This window comes from Trichechus manatus, unplaced genomic scaffold (genome assembly GCF_000243295.1).
Source record: "Trichechus manatus latirostris isolate Lorelei unplaced genomic scaffold, TriManLat1.0 scaffold00046, whole genome shotgun sequence".
Taxonomy (NCBI): Eukaryota; Metazoa; Chordata; class Mammalia; order Sirenia; family Trichechidae; genus Trichechus; species Trichechus manatus.
Genome location: NW_004443982.1, coordinates 10412054 through 10430980, shown reverse-complemented (window position 1 = coordinate 10430980; position 18927 = coordinate 10412054). Strand labels below are relative to the sequence as shown.

Below are 18927 nucleotides of genomic sequence, written 5' to 3'. Positions count from 1 at the left end.
ACGTCTCCCCCCGCTTCGGTGGCGTCGCCCGGCCACTCTGGGAGCGAGCCCCCCCCCCCGCCTCCCCACAAGCGACACGGTCTTACGGGAAGGCGGAGCCAGGCCTCACCACCGCCCTCGTCTCGTCGCCCACAAGTGGGCCGGGCTCCCGGGGCGGGCCTACGAAAGAGCAGACCCCGGGGCGCGCCAAGCCAGGAAGAGCGGACCCCAAGAGGCGAGCTTACTTGGGAGAAGGGTGGGGTAGAATAGAACAGCCCCCCACCCCTGCCCGGCGCTTGAGAACCATGAGCACAAACAGCTCCGCGGACTCCCGCGGCGGCGGCGGTGGGCGGGGGCGTGAGGCAGAGGGTGCGCCCGGAGCCAGGGGCGGCGCTGCCCAGGTCTCCGACCAGTCCGTTAGAACCGAGTGGAGCGCCCACTCCGAGTGGAGTACTTCGGAACCGTTTTCCAGCTCCATGTCGACTGCGTCCACAATGGACGCGTCCAACTCCTGGAGTTCCAGCGCCTACTCCAACCTCAGCTCCGATTCTGGCCCGAGAATTGACCCCAACTCCAAGCCTGGCCTCTGGGGCTTCAGCGCCCGCGGTCTGAACGACCGGATCCCCAAGTCGTCCACCACTAGCCCGAGCGTCTCCAGTGGAGCGTCCCTACCCTCCAACCCAGACACCGGCTCCAACGCGAACCTGAGGGTCTCCCCGCCCTCAATGCCCGGCTTCCCCAGGATATTAGTACAAGGACCTCCTACGCCCGCGAACACCCCCACCCCCGTAGGGTCGGTACAAGGGCTCGCCCCGCCTTCGATGCCCAGCTCCCCCCGGGGTTCAATACAAGTACCTCCTACACCCACGAACACCCCCGTAGGGTCGGTACAAGAGTTTGCCCCACCTTCGATGCCCAACTCTCCCCGGGGTTCGATACAAGTACCTCCTACACCCACGAACACCCCCGTAGGGTCGGTACAAGGGCTCGCCCCACCTTCGATGCCCACCTCCCCCCAGGGTTCAGTACAGGTACCTCCTACACCCATGAACACCCCCGTAGAGTCAGTACAAGGGCTCGACCCACCTTCGATGCTGAGCTCCCCCCGGGGTTCAATACAAGTACCTCCTACACCCACGAACACCCCCCGAGTGTCAGTACAAGAGTCCGCCCCCCCCTCCGTGCTCAACTTCTCCCGGAGTTCAGTACAAGGATTTGCTCAGCTCTTGAATACCTCCCAAGTGTCAGTACCCGGGTCCGCCCCGCCCTCCATGCCCGGCTCCCCACTCAGTTCAGTACAAGGCTTTGCTCAACTCTTGAACACCTCCCGAGTGTCATTACCAGGGTCCCCCTCGTCCTCCGTCTCCAGCTCCCCCTGGGTATCCGTACAAGGATCTGCTCCACCCTCCGCCTCGCCCAGAGTGTCAGTAACAGGGCCGGGGTCCGCTCCGCCCTCCTTGCCCGGCTCCCCCCGGGTATCCATACCAAGATCTGCTCCACCCCCGGGCTCCCCGGGAGTGTCGGTACCAGGGCCCGCCCCACCCTCGATACCCGGCTCTCCCCGGGTATCTGTATCAAGATCTGCTTCGCCGTCGGCCTCCCCTGGAGTGTCAGCACCTGGGTCCGCTCCGCCCTCAGTGCCTGGCTCCCCCAGGTTATCTGCACAAGGATCTGCTCCGCCCCTGGACTCCCCCGGCATGTCGGTAGAAGAGTCGGCTCCGCCCTCGGCCGGCCTGACTTCTATACCCACGCCTCCGGAGAGTAGCAAGCAGACCATGGGGAGTCGAGAGAAGGCGAATAACGCGGGCCATATGTTCGACGTAGTCGTGATAGGAGGCGGCATCTCAGGTCAGTGTGCACAGTAGCGGTCATCTGAGGGGCCCTAGCCGGCCCGGAGTGGGGAGCACAGGTGGCGTTTGGGGGTTTCTCCTACCTGCGAGAGTGAACGGATCTGTGAAGTAGAAGTGCGGGTTGGGCCGGATTTGTTGGTGATGTGCACTAGGAGAGGCAGGAACAATTTTACTACTGATATTAAATGCTAATATTTAATTTGCTCTTGGTGTGAAGTTATATTTAGCACTTCGTGTGGATTTTCTCAATCCTCAACAGTTCTGTTAGGTGCATACTTTACTCACTATTTTATAAAATAAGGAAAGTGAGGCCTGGAGAATTTCAGTAACTCCCCTGAGATCAAATCACTTAGTTGGGAAGTGGCTGAACCAGGTTCTCCAATTTAAGAGTCAAACTAATTCCTGAGGTGGCTGCTGTGCCTCACTGATTTCACATCTTTTGCCTAAAACAGAACATCCGCAAATGAGTTTTTGTAGTATTAAGGTAGTGGTAGTAGTATTGCTGTTCTTGAAGCGTTTTTCCTTAGAAAATATGGTAGGTGAAGAGGAACGTGGTAGAAACGTTAAGGGAAAGGTAACCTACTCCTGCCAGTTTTTAGAATTTGCAGGAAAGTGTAGAGCATTTATTACCCAAAGGGAATCCCTTTGTGAAGCAGGGGCTGAGAGCAGGTCAGTGAGTGACCTGTTGTGTCCTTTTTTCACTAAGAGCCCCCACTGCCTGAATCCTATCCTGTGATGAGCCAGCCTGCTCAGAGGGCTTGGGTTCCCGGGTCCTGGCTTGGGTTTGTGGCTGACCAAGTGAGTGGTACAAGAGGCTCTTCAGTATTTTCCTGGAAGCCCCACCATGACTGATTTATTTGTCACTTAGATTGTCTTGTTTGGTAAAATGTTTGAGTTTAGGGATTGTGTTTCACCCCTTCCCCCAGGGGTGTTAATCATTTCTGCAGGATCTGAAATTAAAGGAGCCATTTTTATGTATATTTATTTTGAGGGGGCGCTGAACATTTTTGTAAATTAATTTTGTCTTGGCCTATTGAGGATAAATATTCTTGATCACTAGAGCAGAGATGAGCCTGAAATGTTGCTTTGACAGTTCCAGCCAATGCCAACAAAAACATACATGTATACTGGAGTGGCAGCGGTCAACAGATTCTGGTGCAGAGTAAGAAAAAAGGAGTGTTTGTTTCCCTTGTTTCACTTTGGTCATTCATTTATGTATTCATTCCCTCAGGAAACACTTGTTCAATGCCTGCAGTGGAGTGGACTGGTGTTTCCAAACACCTGAACCTCCTAGGCAAGACTCCTAGAAAGAAGCAACGTGATTGTTGATCACTGGAACATAAATATGATGATAATGTGTTGTCTAAATCGATTAGGAGTTCTGTCCCCTCACCCGTCTCCATGCAACGTCCATATTCCACAATTCAGGGTTCTTCCTGGGATTTTCTTCTTGTCTTTTTCTTGTTTTGAGCTCCAGTGTTCCTTAAGGAGTGTTTTGGCGTTTCTTTTTCCTCTACTGATAACCTCCTCTTTCTTCCTTTCCACACTATTCTCCCTGTACTTGGTCACTGCCAGAGGTAGGTTTACCATGTAGCTGGTGAAACTTAGCTTTTTTGCCCTTACAACTGCAGGCCCCTTCTGGTTTTCATTCAAAATAAATGACTAGTTTCATACTGAATTTTGTGTGTATAATTTTGCATTTTTTCTTTCTCAAAGAGCACATCTGTCTATGGTCACTATTAATTATTAATCTGATCATTGCCAATTTGGGGAAGTAGAGGGAATTTCTTGCACAGTGGTTCACACTCCTATTCCAGAGACCAGCTTCCTGTTCCTCCAGTGACAGTAGAAAAGGCAGTTGGTTTCCTCTAAGGTTATCTCCAATCAGTCAAATCCAAGTGATTTTAATACCCAACTTAACCAGAAACATTGTTTTCTATCTGTGGTGCCTTCCCAGATGGTCCACAGTTAAAATGAAAGTAGGTGCAAGTCTGGCTCATGAGTAAACCCTGCACATAAATCAAGAATTCCTTGAGCAGGTAAGTGGCATCACTTCCCAAACAGTCTTGAGAACTCAGAAACACATCTTTTTTGTGTGTGCTTAGCAGTATCCTGTGAGTTACTTACTCTTCCCTGGGTCACATTTAAATGCAACTTTTATCAGGACTTAAACATTCTGATATGCTACTCACACATTACAATAAATGGCCAATACTTGGAATCTGCAGTGTTATACCTATTATATAACAAAATAGCTCCTAGAAAAGTACAAATTCCAAATGAAATTATTCAGAACTGATCCATGTTAAGAGTTATTCTTTTTTTATTTTTATGACTGCACAAAGAATAGCAACATCTTAACATATCCCCTGCCTTTTTTGTCATTAAAAAATATAGAGCATGTCTTACAGCAATAAAATCTCTTCTGTCCACCCACCAACTAAATAATTTGATATACTATGTTAGTAGTTGGGGGAGGGGAAACCCTGCTCATTTGTAAGTAGTATAAACCAAAACCAAACCCCTTGCCGCCAAGTCGATTCTGACTCATAGCGATCTTATAGGACAGAGTAGAACAGCCCCATAGGGTTTCCAAAGAGCAGCTGGTGGATTCGAACTGCCAGTCTTTTGATTAGCAGCAGTAGCTCTTAACCATTCCACCACAGGACTCCTGTAAGTAGTATAGTGGTATCTTTAACATGCTTTGGCCCTTGCCAATCTTCTTTTTGTCACCCTTTTCTTTTTGAAACTCCATATGTGTTTTCTGTGACAGTGTCAGATTCTAAATTTTTATCCCACACTGATTGCTCCTTTTCTGTTCCTTTCATTGTTCTCATATTCTTGTGAACTTCTAGTTTTCAAATGGCCTCAAAATTGAGCTGTTCATCTCTTTTGGGCTCTTATGTGCTCTTCTACTGTCTTTCTCATTCTAGGACTTCAGCTTTTCCTTATCAGTAGAAAGCTCTCAAGTCTCTAATTTAAATCTTTTTCTTTCTCCGGAACTCCTGTTGTATAGCTTATCTGCTCCTGGATATTTCACATTTGAATGTCTTATTGTAGATTCAACATGTTTAAAAGCTACCTTGCCCTCCAACACAGCTTCTCTTCCTCAGTTTCTTGACTCTGTTCTGGGCACTACCATCCTTTCCATCATTTAAACACATCCTTTTCTTTCATCTTCTACACCCGGCCAACAGATCCTCCTAACTCCTTTGGGCTATCCCTCTTCTCTATTTCCAGTCCCGTCCCACCCCCAGAACAGACCCTTGACCCCTTTAGCCCATATGATTATGACCACCTTCTCAGGGGCCACCCTTGACTTTGGCCTCTCCCTTCATGTCCATGCTACAGTATTCTCCCAGACTTAATTTTTCTTAAATTACTCTGGACCTCTACCCAGGACCTTCAATGGTCTCCTATTACCAGTTTCTCAAGCCCCCCACCCCCACCCCAACCTACACACACCCAATTATTTGGCCTCATTTTGTTGGACAAGTAGTATTTCCCACTATTCCCAAGCACGGACCCAGGCTTTAGTCACACTGCTCTCGTCCTAGTGCCACACCATGTTTATATTTTTTACTTTTGTGCCTTCCTTGTTACTGTTTTTCTTAACATGGAAGTGCTTTTCTCTGACTATTTACATCCTATCCATTCTTTAGTACCCAGTTGAAAATCTTCTTGATCATTCTGGCTCGCTTCGATTGTTCTTTCCTCTCGTAGAGCCTGCAATCTATACTTAACAGTTCACACTTAATTATTTTCTATTTATTTCTTTTTTTAAAAAATAATTTTTGTGTTGTTGAGAATTTATGCAGCACAACATGCACCAATTCAATAATTCTACATATACAATTCAGTGACATTGATTACATTCTCTGAATTGTGCAGCCATTGTCATCCTCCTTTTCAAAATTGTTCCTCCCCTGTTAACATAAACTCACTGCCCCATAAGTTTCTATTTATGGACATTATTTCGAGTATAGTGATTCAGTATCTGATTTTAGATGCTAGTTCTTACTTATGAGCCAAAGCAGATGTAACAAATGACAGAAAAGCAGTGGCATGAGACATTAAAATCTGCCCTTAACTAAGATTTTCTGAAATGGCTGTCTTTAGGGAGAGAAAAAAAGGAAAAGAGAAAGAAAAAAGAAAAAAAAAGCACAGCTCCAAGGGACAATGGATACTTCCTTCATGGGTCTGTTTGGAATTTCAGGGTCTTTGGGCCAAAGGGATTTTAAAAGGCAAGCTAGTCCTATCACCTAATCTTCTTGATAGCACCTCCTTAGTGATTTTCTGGCTGTAGCTTTGAACACATGCAGGGAACGGGAATGAATGTGCAAAGCAACTCATTAGGAGTAGAGGCAGCTCTGGTTCCTGCACTTGTTCAAGCATTTTGGGAACCTGTATCATCCTGGGCAGTGGCTAGATCACTGAGAAAGAGGTATATAGAAATGAATAAGTAGTGTTCCTACCCATCAGGTGTCCTTATCCTCTTGAAAAAAGTAATCAAGCGGGCCAATAATTGACATTAATACAGTGAGGTAAATATTAATGGTATGGATATAAACAAAGGGCCTGAACCTTGAGAGATAAATGGGATTTTAACAAGTAGAGATAAGAGGATGGAAAAAAAGACATACTGAACAGGAGAGACCAGAGGAGCACTGATGCAGAGTCATGAGGGGGTGAGCCACACATGGGCAGTGCTTAATTTAAGCCCATGGTGAGAGTCCCAGAGAACAAAAATCACTGCCTACTGTGACTCTAAGGACAGGATCCTGGAAGCTATTGATATGACATTTGGGTGTCACATGTGCTCGTGCTTTTTGTGTCTATGTGAACTGTGAACGGTCAGTGAGTGCAGTGAAAACCCCTTAGTCATAATGCTGCATGGTCTTGGGTGAATAGAGTATTTTCATGTTTTTTTAAATTAAATTCCAAGTGCCATGTAGAAAGAGTTATTTCTAAACCGTGTTTAAGCAATAAACCCAAAAACAAACAAACCCCTTGCTGTCAAGTTGATTCTGACTCAAAGCAACCCTATAGCACTCCCTTATATTTTTATGAAGGAGCCCTGATGGTGCAGTAGTTAAGCATTCAGCTACTAACTGAAAGGTCAGCAGTTCAAACCCACCAGGTGCTCCATAGGAGAAAGATGTGGCGGTCTGCTTCCATAAAGATTTACAGCCTTGGAAACCCTATGGGCCAGTTCTACTCTGTCCTATAGGGTCGCTGTGAGTCGGAATCAACTAGATGGCAGTGGGTTTGTTTTTTTAATATTTTGGTCCTCAAGCCAAGCTTTATTAAAAGAATTGCAAGTACTAGCCACTCAGAACTCTGTGCTGTATAAAATCAGCAGGGATAGAATCTTTTTTATCATCTGAGACAGAAAAGCCATTTTGCAAGAAGAATGACTAATATTCTGAGTTCCGACAATTGAGTTCACAACGTACCGCAATTTCCCTTTTTGCTGAAATGTATCACCCGTCAGCATCATTTCTGCTAGGACCCTTTTCGGCATTTTAACCAAGAACTTGGCAGCACATACTGTGGTTTTGTAGTGATTTAAGAAAAGCTTATGTTAAAAAAAAAAAAGCCTTTTATTTTTGCTGCCTTAGTTATTCAAATACTCTGAGGTTCAGGGCAGGCTTCGCATTAATTTGGGTTTTTTTAGGATATTTCTTTGCCCTCATTTTATATTTTTTTTCTCAAAAATAAACTAGGATACTTTTACTTTGTAAATGTTTTCATGTTGAATGAAGAATACAGTAACTAAATTTATTTGGGTCCTGATTTTTTGAAATCTTCAAAATAAATGAGCTTTTGGGTTTAGCTGACATTTAATGGGCAATTTTAGCATTTAGCCAATACTAACTGATTTGAATTTATAATACTCAGCTAATGTGAAAAAAAACTTAACAGTAGATTTAAGTATAGTATAATTGCATGGATCACAGAAACCAGTAATTGAGAAAAAGAAATGTGGAAGCCTACTATTGGTGAGTATTGGGTCATATAATCTTGGTACAAGTGTGGCATGTACATATTCTAACATATGAAAGTCTTACCAGTATTTAGATTTGGGTGTACCCAGAAAGAGGGAGGACGTTTTGTAGTTTGATATCACATACATAGGCTTGTAAGAGTGCCCAGCCCTGTGTTATAGAAGGTATAGACACCCAATGACTGTTTAAAGAATATACTTGCATATGTAAGATGGATAGATTTCATAATGACTTTTTTTTCATTTTGTTTGAGTGATTACAACTTGAAAAAAATGAATCAAAAGATATTTATATTTTCTAAATTTTAGCATTACTGTTAGGACTATATTTTCCCCCTTATTGTGCAAAATATGTTTTTACCAGCAATTTTTATTTTCCTTTGGACAATCTATTCCCTGTTATGTTATAATCTAGCATTGTGAATTAAGGCAGCTTAAGAAAGTCTTGGTAATCTACTTCTGAAAAATCAACCATTGAAAACCCTATAGAGCACAGTTCTACTCTCACACACAGGGTTGCCATGAATTGGAATCAACTTGACAGCCACTTATATTTTTACTGGTAAAGTTTTTGAATGACAGTTTTGTCATCTGTAAAATTAGGAGGTTGAGTTAAGTTATATGTGATATATTTTCCAATATCTTTTTTAATAATTAGTCTGCTTTGTGAAGGTCTCTTTCTTCAGCTTTCTCTTTCAGGCCCCTCTTTAATACTTGTTTCTTCCATACTGCCTTCTGGAAATGGCTTGCATCCTCTCTCATCTTGATACCCTACACTAACTGAAACCAGGGTCTGGGCCTCTCCACGGATGCTCATTCACACCTCACCCATGGATTCTCTGAGCCTTCCTTTAAAATTCCTTTTAAAGAATTGTCACTATGCCAAAGTAAGCAAGACCCCACTTTATAACTATTTAATTGATTGATTAGGTAAGAGTGTCAATAAGAACGTAACCAGATGGTAAGCTTCGAGAGTTGACTTAATTACATATTAACCATATTCAAGGGTCACAGAATTGCAACCTGTAAGGGATTAAAGGGACCGAAATGGAGGCTCAGAGGGGTTAAATGAATTATCAAATGTTGTAAAATTCTTAGCGTCAGAACTTGACCCTGAACTCCTAAAATATTGACTGCTAGGACAGTGTTCCTTTCATTCACCACCTCAACAAACTTGCTCTGTGGACTTACCCATCGAACTTCAGTGAGCCTTATAACTGCTTTACTTTGAGGCTTCATGCCCTTGAATCTATTGGGTCACTGTAATTTATATATTTAAAAAACTGATTGCCGTTGAGTCGATTAGGACTCATGACGACTACATGTGTGCCAGAGTAGAACTGTGCTCCATAGGGTTTTCAACGGCTGATTTTTAGGAAGTAGGTCTCTAGGCCTTTCTTCTGAGGCGCCTCTGGGTGGACTCGAACCGTCAACCTTTTGTTTAGCAGCTGAGCACATTAACTGTTTGTACCACCCAGGGACTCCAATTTATATGTTAGGATATATTAAATGGAATTGTGAATGTTTAAATTTAATAATATGGGACACGCTATTAGATAAAATGACTTTCATATGAAGAATTTATTTCCTTTTGAAAAGTCCATTTCTAGTATGTTTAGGATAATGTGTAATTGTTTTAATTGTTTAGGTTGGTGATTCTTAACCTTTTGGATCAAATGACCCTTTGAAAATCTGATGAAAACTATAGACCTATTCACCAAATGAATGCATACTTTTACTTAAAGACATTTTTTTTGGTGCCACGCAAACATCCGATGTTATGGAAACCTCTTCAGTGTCACTGGCCCTGAAGTGTAAATATTTTGAGCTCGTACAAAGATTTCACAGAAGTGGTGAAAAAGAAGAATGAAAAGGATTCTTTAAGTCATTAGACAGATACTAGTAATGAATTGTAAATAGACCATGATAAAAATAGTTCAAGCATCCAGGCTGAAAAATAAGGTACCTACATTTCCTACATTAAGACTGCAATGAATAGAAAAGTGAACCACATGTTTTGAATAATTGGGGGAGAAAACACTGGCGAAGGAAATGGAAGGCTGTGGTGGCTGATGTAATTTCTTTTAGCAGTTTACCAAGATTGGTGTTTAAAGATTTTACATTTTGAAGTGAAATCATTGATATTAAGTATGCATTCCTGATTTAATCTGCATGTGTTATAACTTAGAAAGATCATGGGTCATTGAAGGCATTTGACAAAATTTAGGCTCAAATGGAAGAGGGAAGCTTTGGTCTGAGGGTGTTCCCTAGTTTGTCAGTCCGTTTGTCTATCCAGTGACCTAGGTGAGGTACAGAGTCCCTCTGTGTGCCAGGGGTTATGATTACGAGCCTGTTGTGCTGTTGGTACTTGAGGTTGGTTCAGGGATCCAGTGACAGCACAGAAAAAACCAGTTGCCGTCAGGACAACTCTGACTCATGGCAACTTCATTTAGGTCAGAATAAAACTGTGCTCTATAGGGTTTTCAGTGGCTGATTTTTCAGAAGCGGATCACCAGGCCTTTATTCCCAGGCACCTCTGTGTGGACTTGAACCTCCAACCTTTTGGCTAGCAGCTGAGTGTGCTAATCATTTGCAGCACAGAGAAGGGAGCAGTTAACTCTATCTGGAGGAAAAGTGTGACAAGGAAGGAGTTTCACGGAGGAAGTAATGCTTGATAGAAGTGTTGATTTTGGATAAATTTTGAAATGTAATGAAGATGACTTTTAAGGGGACCATTTCCAGATTAAGTGAGTTAGTTGTGAACTGTGGCTTAAGTTAAAGACCTTTTTCTTGCATGCTTACATGTATTCATTCATTCATTCAATAAATGTTTGTTGATTGAGCACTCACTATGTGCTTACTTATAGACATTTTTTTTTTCACCAGGCAAACATTTAGGGTTTTTAATTTCTGTTTTTCTGCTTCAGGAGCATTGCTTCTAAAACTTCTGCATGATCTGATGTTTGACCATACTTTTTATTTTCAACAGTGTTCAGTCTAATAGGCCAAGCATGGAGTTACATAAGAATTATGTTGGCCAGAGACCAGTTCACTGACTAATAGAGAATTAGCTTTTCTAAAAATTTAATATGTAGTGTACACAATACACATTCCTAGGTGGTGATGAACATCAAAGTTGAAAAATACCACTTTTAGGAACAAAGAGGACTATAAGAGCCAGCAGAGCACAAGCTGTAGCTACACTAAAGCTTTGCTGCTACACTCCCAGCTTGTGCTCTAGGCCTTGCTCACCTAGCGCCTCATCCACAGGAGTTTATTACTGTAAATATTTGAAGGATCTCATAAGAGTTTCAATGAGCCTTCCCAAAGCATGTTTGGAGATATTTAAAAAGGCAGGTGGTGGGAAAATGTGAAGTTAAACAGGTCTCTTCACTGCAGGACTTCTTAGGGCCTTTGATATACCCGTGTGCACCATGCATTTCCTAGGAGAATGTGCACAAGATTTTCCAACTTCATGAACGTTGATACTTTTCCCCAAAGCATCTTGATGACTAGTATTCCATAAAACATTCTAGAAACCACTGTTTTAAACTACAGCCCTTCCCAAGAGTGCAGAATCTGAGTACAGCAGTGTGAAGCAACCCTGGTTTATTTTAGGTTTCAGTGAAATAATTGGGTGAATAATGAATTAAGGGGTAATTGCATTCCCTAACTTGGGTGAGATCTGTTTATCTAAAGTGAAAATAAATGCTGAACAATAATCAAATAAATTAGGACTGTCTAGACAACCAGTCTGTCGAATTCAGGGCAAATTGAAGTTAATTGTTAGCTTTCATGTATTTATCATTTGAGACAGCATTGTCTTTTTAGCTTATCAAAGGGATTAGAAGATTTGACATTTTCAAAAACAAAGAATTATTTCTCTGAAAGGAAGCACAAAATACGGATGGCTGGCTGGATGAATAGAAAGGGAGGGAAGGAGAGCAGAAAGGAGGGAAGGAAAGAAGGGTTGTACACATAGGGGACAAGTTTGTGTGCACATTGGTATTTTCTGTTCTGTTCTGCTACGAAGCACAATACTGGTTCAAAGTCCAGAAAATGTACTAGTAGTATTTAGAATCTGCTGACTCACTTAGGCATAAAGGTTAAAATGACATTCTTGTCAGTCTTTCTTAGTTGTTTGAGATAAATATAATCTAAGTGGCATTAGAAACGTCCTTGTTGCCCTCATCCACATTAGCATGGTTTTGTTTTCTTAGTATGTGGTTACTCTATCATCATAACAGACATTTGCACAGTCCCTGCAAAGTGGCAGGCTCTATTTTAGAGATGCAAAGATGTGTAGAACACATCTCTGTCCCCAAGATGTTAATAATACACATTTAGCTCATTTAGACATCTCAAACTTAATACATCTAAAACAGGCCACTGGCTATTTCCCCATAACTCACTCTTATCTTGGCCTTTTTCAGATTAATAAATGACACCTCCATTTACTAGTTGCTCAGGTCAAAAATCTTGAAGCCATTCTTGACGCCTCTCTTTTTGTCATACAACATGTTTATTCAAGTGGCAAGTCCTGTTGGCTGTAGCCTCAAAATATGCTCTGAATCTGACCACTTCTTACCACTGCCACCTTGTCCAAGCAACTGTGGTCTTTTGCCCTTACTTGAGCTACGGTGATCTTTTACTGCCTCTTAACTAGTCTCCCTGCTTCTTTCCTCCTTTGTTCTTTTACAATCTGTTCTTCTCATAGCTACCAGGATGATTATGTTTTTGTGTATGTGGTAAAATACATATAACAAAAATTTCGCCATTTTGTGCAAAGGATGTCATCACATCCCAAAGTAGGCACGATTATGAGCCAGGACACAAGACCCAGTGTTTCACCAAGGCTTTGTTCTTCTAAATGACATTATGTTAAAATATACATATCAAAATATTTTTTAAACTATGAATAGTTATGCTTCTTTATTAATTCATGAAATAACTAGACCTGCTGGTGACCTGAATTACCATAATTTCAGGGTAGCATGCACAATATTTTGTTACATTTGCAGTAACTGTAATGGAATTTAAAAATACCTGTGATTTCTATGGGCAAGAAAGTCATAGGTGCTTCTAATACTACTACAATTTCTAGTCTATATTTATGATTAAATAAAATGTCAAATTTCAGTTGCCAGTACCAGTACCAATTGCCATCAAGTTGACCCCACCTCATGGTGACCCCATGTGTGCCAGAGCAGAACTGTGCTCCACAGGGTTTTCAGTGGCTGATTTTTTGGAAATAGATTGCCAGACCTTTCTTCTGAAGCATCTCTGGGTGGACTTAAGCCTCCAACCTTTTGGTTAACCATTTGCCCAGCATGTTAACCATTTGCACCACCTAGGGACTCCAAATTTCAGTTAGAGGTCACTAAAAACAAAGATATATTTTTTCCTAACCAACTTCACAAGAAATCTACTCATGACTCCTGGGGATCCATGAAGCTCAAGAAAAGATGAGATGAAGAGAGTCCAGCGTCCCTCTGCTCCTTCCTGGATGAACCACCTTTTGAGAAACTACCTTTAGAGGGACTTCAATAAATAGTCATGGGCTCTTAAAAAAAATTGCCATTTTGACCATTTTTAAGTGTACAATTATTGGCATTAATTACATTCACCATGTTGTGAAACCATCACCACTATCTATTTACAAAACTTTTTTATCACCCCAAACAGAAACTCCATACCCCTTAAGCAATAACTCCCCATTGCCCCCACCCTCTAGCCCATGGTAACCTCTAGTCTGCTTTCTGTCTCTCTGTACTTACCTATTCTAGATATTTCATATAGGAAGGATAATACGATATTTGTCCCTTTTGTGCCTAGCTTATTTCACTCAGCATAATGTTTTCAAGGTTCATCTGTGTCATAGCATGTATCAGAACTTCATTCCTTTTTAGGGCTGAATAATATTCTATTGTATGTATATACCACATTTTGTTTATCCATTCATCTGTTGCTGGACATTTTGATTGCTTCCACCTTTTGGCTACTGTGAATAATGTTGCAGTAAACATTGGTGTACATGTATCTGCCTTGCTACTTTTAAATCTTTTGAGCATATACCTAGAAGTTGTTGGATCATATGGTAATTCTATGTTTAACTTTTTGAAGAACAGGCAAACCAGGACGATCTTTTAAAAGGTTAAATTAATCGTTCACTCCCCTACTTATAAACCTCCAGTGGCTCCCCATTGCACTTATATCAAAATCTAGGGTCTTTGCCTTAGTCTAAAAGGCTCTGCATATTTTGGTCTTTGCTTACTTCTCTGACCTCATTGGCTCCTTAGTTATTCCTCTGTGGCTCTTCTTGAGCGCATCAAGCTTGTTCCCATCTTCCCTAGATATTGGCATATCTCACTTCCTTAGTTCAATAAGGTCTCTGCTTTAACATCACCTCCGAGATTCTTTCACTGATAACCCCATCTAAGAAAGCATCCCCCACCTCTATTACTCTCTCCTTACTCTGCTTTATTTATTTTCATAGCACTTAATATTTTATTAGTATTTCCTAACACTTACTATTTGTTTCTCTATGTTTTTACCTGTGTCCCCCACTAGAATGTAAGCATCGTGAGGACAGGGACTTTGTTATATTCACCACGGTATTCACACCACTTCAGATGGTGCCTGGGACCTAGCAGGAGCATAGTGTTATTTGTTGAATGAGTGGATGAATTAATGAATTTAGCTGGGTTAATGATACTTGTGAAGGTGGAAAAATAAGTACTTGCAAAAAGATTCAGTTACTATTCATTACCTAGATGCTTCTCTTGAAGATAACCTTCATTTCATATATCTTTAGGGTATATTTCAAATTTATATTTTGAAACCTTTTAAAGGGAAAAATAATTTTGGATGGAAAATATGTTTTGATGTCAATGTGTATGTGTAGTAGTTTTTTCTTTGCAAATATGGTAATATCTGTATAAACACATATATGCAGTAGATTAAAATAGTTCAAACCAGTATATAATGCATAATGACTCTTCCTTCCATCCTAGACCCCTAGCAGTACACCCTGAAAGATAACTGCCATGATACAGTTTATTGTATGTCTTTTCAGTTATTTCCTGTAAGTTAAGTATGGAAGTATAGGTGTATACTATACACAGAGATCTGAATCTTGCTTATTTTACCTTGTATATTTCAAAAACTTTCATTCTTTTTAATAGTTATATAGTATTTCACAGAATGCCTTTACCTTATTCTTGTATGGAGCTCTTTGTATACATATGTTAATTTATGTGTAGGAGAGAGCTTATTAGGAATGGAATTGCTAGATCAAAGGAATGTGCATTTACAGTTTTAGTAACTAACACTGGCAAGATTGGATCACGTTTCTTTACCACCAGCAGTGTATGAGACATTCTATTTTCCACAAAACCCATGCCAACACTGTATTTAATATTTTTAATTTTGAATCCAATAAATCAAAATTTCACTTATTTTAATTTATGGGAAAAAAAGGGCTGTAATTCTGCTTCCATTAAGATTACAGCCAAGAAAATACTATGGGGTCGCCATGAGTCAGAATTGACTCAGTGGCAACTAACAACTTCAAAAACAAATTATGAGTGAGAGTGAGCATCTTTTCATTGAAAGAAATTTGTATTTCTTTGGTGAAACTTTACATTCAAATTCTTTACCCATTTTTATAATGTGTTTGGTCGTGTTTCTTACTGACTTGAGAAAACTTTTTATATTTTGAAGAAACTAATCTTGTGTCAATCAATTTTGTGTCTCTTTTTTTTTCCTTTTATGGCTTCTGGGTTTTGTGTCTTACACAGAAGGCATTCTTTACTCCAAGAATGTTATTTTTCTGAACTTCCCGTTTTAGTGTGTTCTTTTATGTTTTTATTTTTTATATTTAAATCTTCCATCTGACTTTATTTTGAATAAAGAATTAGAAATTCTGCTTTACTTTTTTTCCTCTCCTAAAGTCATATGACCTAACACCATTTGTTGACTAAACTAGGATTTATCTACTGATTTGTGTGATTTCTAGACCATATACTCTTAGGTTTATCTAATTTTGTACCAGTTCCACTAAGTTTTTACTAGAGCTTTGTAATATATTTTAATAAAAGGTTGGGTTAATACCCATTCATTATGCTTCTTCTTAGGAATTTCCTGGCAAGTTTACCATGTTGTTGTTCCATATGAAATTTAGAATCAGGGACTCATAAGAAAATAGCATTAACATTTTTATTTATATTTCATTACATTTTAAATTAATATTTAAATTGAGGGGGAATTGAGGTCTTTATAATACTGTTTCTTCCTATCCAAAAATGAGAACTGTCTTTTCATTCAAGTCTTCTTTTGGGTCTTTCAGTAATTTTCAGATTTTCAAAATATTTCTCATGTGAGTTCTGTAGAGTTCTTCTTGAGTTATTTCCAATATTTTGTCATTCATGTCACTCTTAGAAGTGAGCGCTTTCATTATATTTTCCAACTGATTGTATATAGGGCTCTATTTTTTTTAATATTAATTTTAAACTACACACCTTACTCCTTGAATTCTCTTTTTTCTATTGTTACTTCTTTTTGATTACAAACCATGATTATTTTATCTCTTTTCTAATTTTTATGTCTCCTTTCTCTCTCTCCTCTAATAGCATTGGCTAGTACTTGCCAAATAATGTTAAATAAAATTGGTGATGGTGAGCATCTCTTCCTTGTTTCTGACTTTAATGCTACTTTTGTTTCACCATTAAGCATAGTATTCAAGACATTGACAGTGGGATCACTGGACATTTTTCATGAAGAATACACTGTATTTCTAGGTTTATTCTAGTGAGGAAATGGAGACACAGTGTACAGATCATTTATTGTAGAAGGAGAATCAGAAATAGCCCAGGAATTAGAAAGGGCAGCATGAATCAAATGGAGGAATTTCTTTTTTTCCCCTACAATAGAGTAGATGTGAATGTGCTTGAAAAAGAAAGTTAGAGGAAAGGGCCCTTGGCGAGGTAGAGAAGGCAAGGGTAAGTGTGGCAGCTGGGTTCCACGGTGACAGGATGCCTGAGATTTATATCCCAAAAAGCAAGAATCGTGTCCTTGAAGGTTTCATCGCAAGTATTAACTCCCACTCCAGCTGTGTAGGTAAAATCATTTCCTGTACCATTTCTATGGGGACAGTAGCCATCTCAAGGCCTGGAGAGCACTGCAGAATTGGTGGGAATAGTTTCCATGGCTTTAAGGAGCTGGAACTGGTCTGAGTTTGCCATGGCAACACAGATGTAGGCTGCATACATCATCTCGCCCAGGCTCCCCTGATCTAATAACCGAGACTAGCATTGCCTGAACCCTCGAACGAAGTGTGCTTTTCACAGACTTGCCGTGTATTTTGTTTGTTTTTTAACCTCCTGAATAAATCCATAACCCTCTCTTATTTTGGCTTCTGCAAAATCCGAACAATTGAAGAGACAGAAATCAGGACAGGATTTGTATTGTGTTAAACTCATCATCCCTATTTAAATACTTATTGCAAAGTGATTAAAGATTTATCTATGCCATGGTCCACTATTCCCCTGTTTTCAGGTTTCTGCATTTTGAAAATGATCGGATCCTTATTTACATGGTAAGGCCTTCACAAAATCTATGTGAATGTAGCTTCTTGCAGCTCTTTACTCTCATAGAAAATCACAGGGTATTTGGGAATCTTAGGCTCTCTGCCTCCTAATGAGCCCTGCCTGTCTTGATTTGGGAAAGGAAGAGCTCTAGGTCCAAGGGAAGGAAGATTTTGTTAATGCCTACTTAGACTTCTTCCCTCAAACATGCAGGTGGAAGAAACACAGACTTCGGACACTAGGACACTTGAGAGTCAGGTCCAGTGGCCCTTTTCAAGTTGGCTTTTCATCCCCAACAGCCCTATGACTATCATAAATACATGCTGATTTCATAGACCATCTCCCTGCTCTCCAGTTCTTCTATCGCTATAGCCAGCGGGGTGTGGGAGCCAGCTCCTCCTGGCTCACAAGGAGTGACTGTGCGTGTCTCTTCCCAACTCCACATTTGGTGACTTCAGGTTGGTAGCTTGAATCGCACTGGTAGTTTGAAATCACCCATGGTGGGAGTGTATATACACTGCATAAATTAAAAATCAGGTTCCCACACCCCCAGTGGTTGTTAATCATTTACTGGCATACTACTGTAGAAAATCCTTTTATTTTTTTCTTATCTTGAGGGTGGGGTTCTCCCAGGGGAGCCAACTTCTTCTATCCCCCTAGATTCCATGTGGCGATTAAATGATGGAAAATGAAAGAAAGAGCTATAACACACAGCACTTCTAGTTTTGGCTAACCTATATTTCTTGGAACAAGATGAAATAAGAGGTCTGAGGTGTTCTCTTTTCATAATGGTTATAATATGTATTGGTTATAATATGTATTTTTATGGTGGCTACATTGTATTTGGTGACTTGCCTTCAAACTTCTTGTAACAACTCTTACCACATTTACAAAAAAACAAACAAAAAAAACCTAAGAAATATTTTTGAAAGATGATGGCAAAAAGCCCTTAAAATGATCTGTGGAGTTGAAAATTGAGGTCTGGTTTTTTTTGTTTTTTTTTTTCTGTAAGTGATCATTGAATTTTGTAGTGATGAGAGAGGGGTAGAATGCATATTGATGCATAGACTAAGTAGAAAAAAAGTTAATGAGTATAATCCAAGACATATCTTTAAGTAGGCATCATCTTAGTTTTTTCCATTTGAATCAACAGATAGCCTCAGTTGTTATATTAGAAAAGCTTTTCTCGACCACAAGTGTTTGCCTATGCTTTATTTATGACTTGCTGAGTATTCAAAAATAACTATTTCCTAACAGCATCTTGCTTTTTATTTTCATATTGTGTATTTTCTAGCCTTTAAATGGTCATGGAAGTTTCTTATCAGGGTCTTCTTCATAATAAACTTGCAAACTGAAACATAAGCACTGCATTTATTCAGCATCTTAGACAAAATCTGCTTTGCATATAAGTAGATTTTTCTAAATGGCTTAAATCATCTCCCTTCAAATTTCAAGACTTTTAAACAAAAGATTTTTCTGAAATCCTTTTTTTTTTTTTTTTTTAAAT

The 18927-nt window shown here is 40.3% G+C and overlaps 1 protein-coding gene across 1 annotated transcript in view; it reads left to right on the top strand.

The window, feature by feature from the left end:
* The first annotated feature begins 1753 nt into the window (after positions 1–1753).
* The window catches only part of MAOA (monoamine oxidase A), an 83488-nt gene continuing 66314 nt past the window's right edge, over positions 1754–18927 (top strand). Inside the window, exon 1 of the mRNA XM_004376957.2 lies at positions 1754–1827. Within this exon, the coding sequence (XP_004377014.1) occupies positions 1755–1827 (73 nt within the window). The 5' untranslated portion in view covers position 1754. The remainder of the gene's footprint in view (positions 1828–18927) is intronic.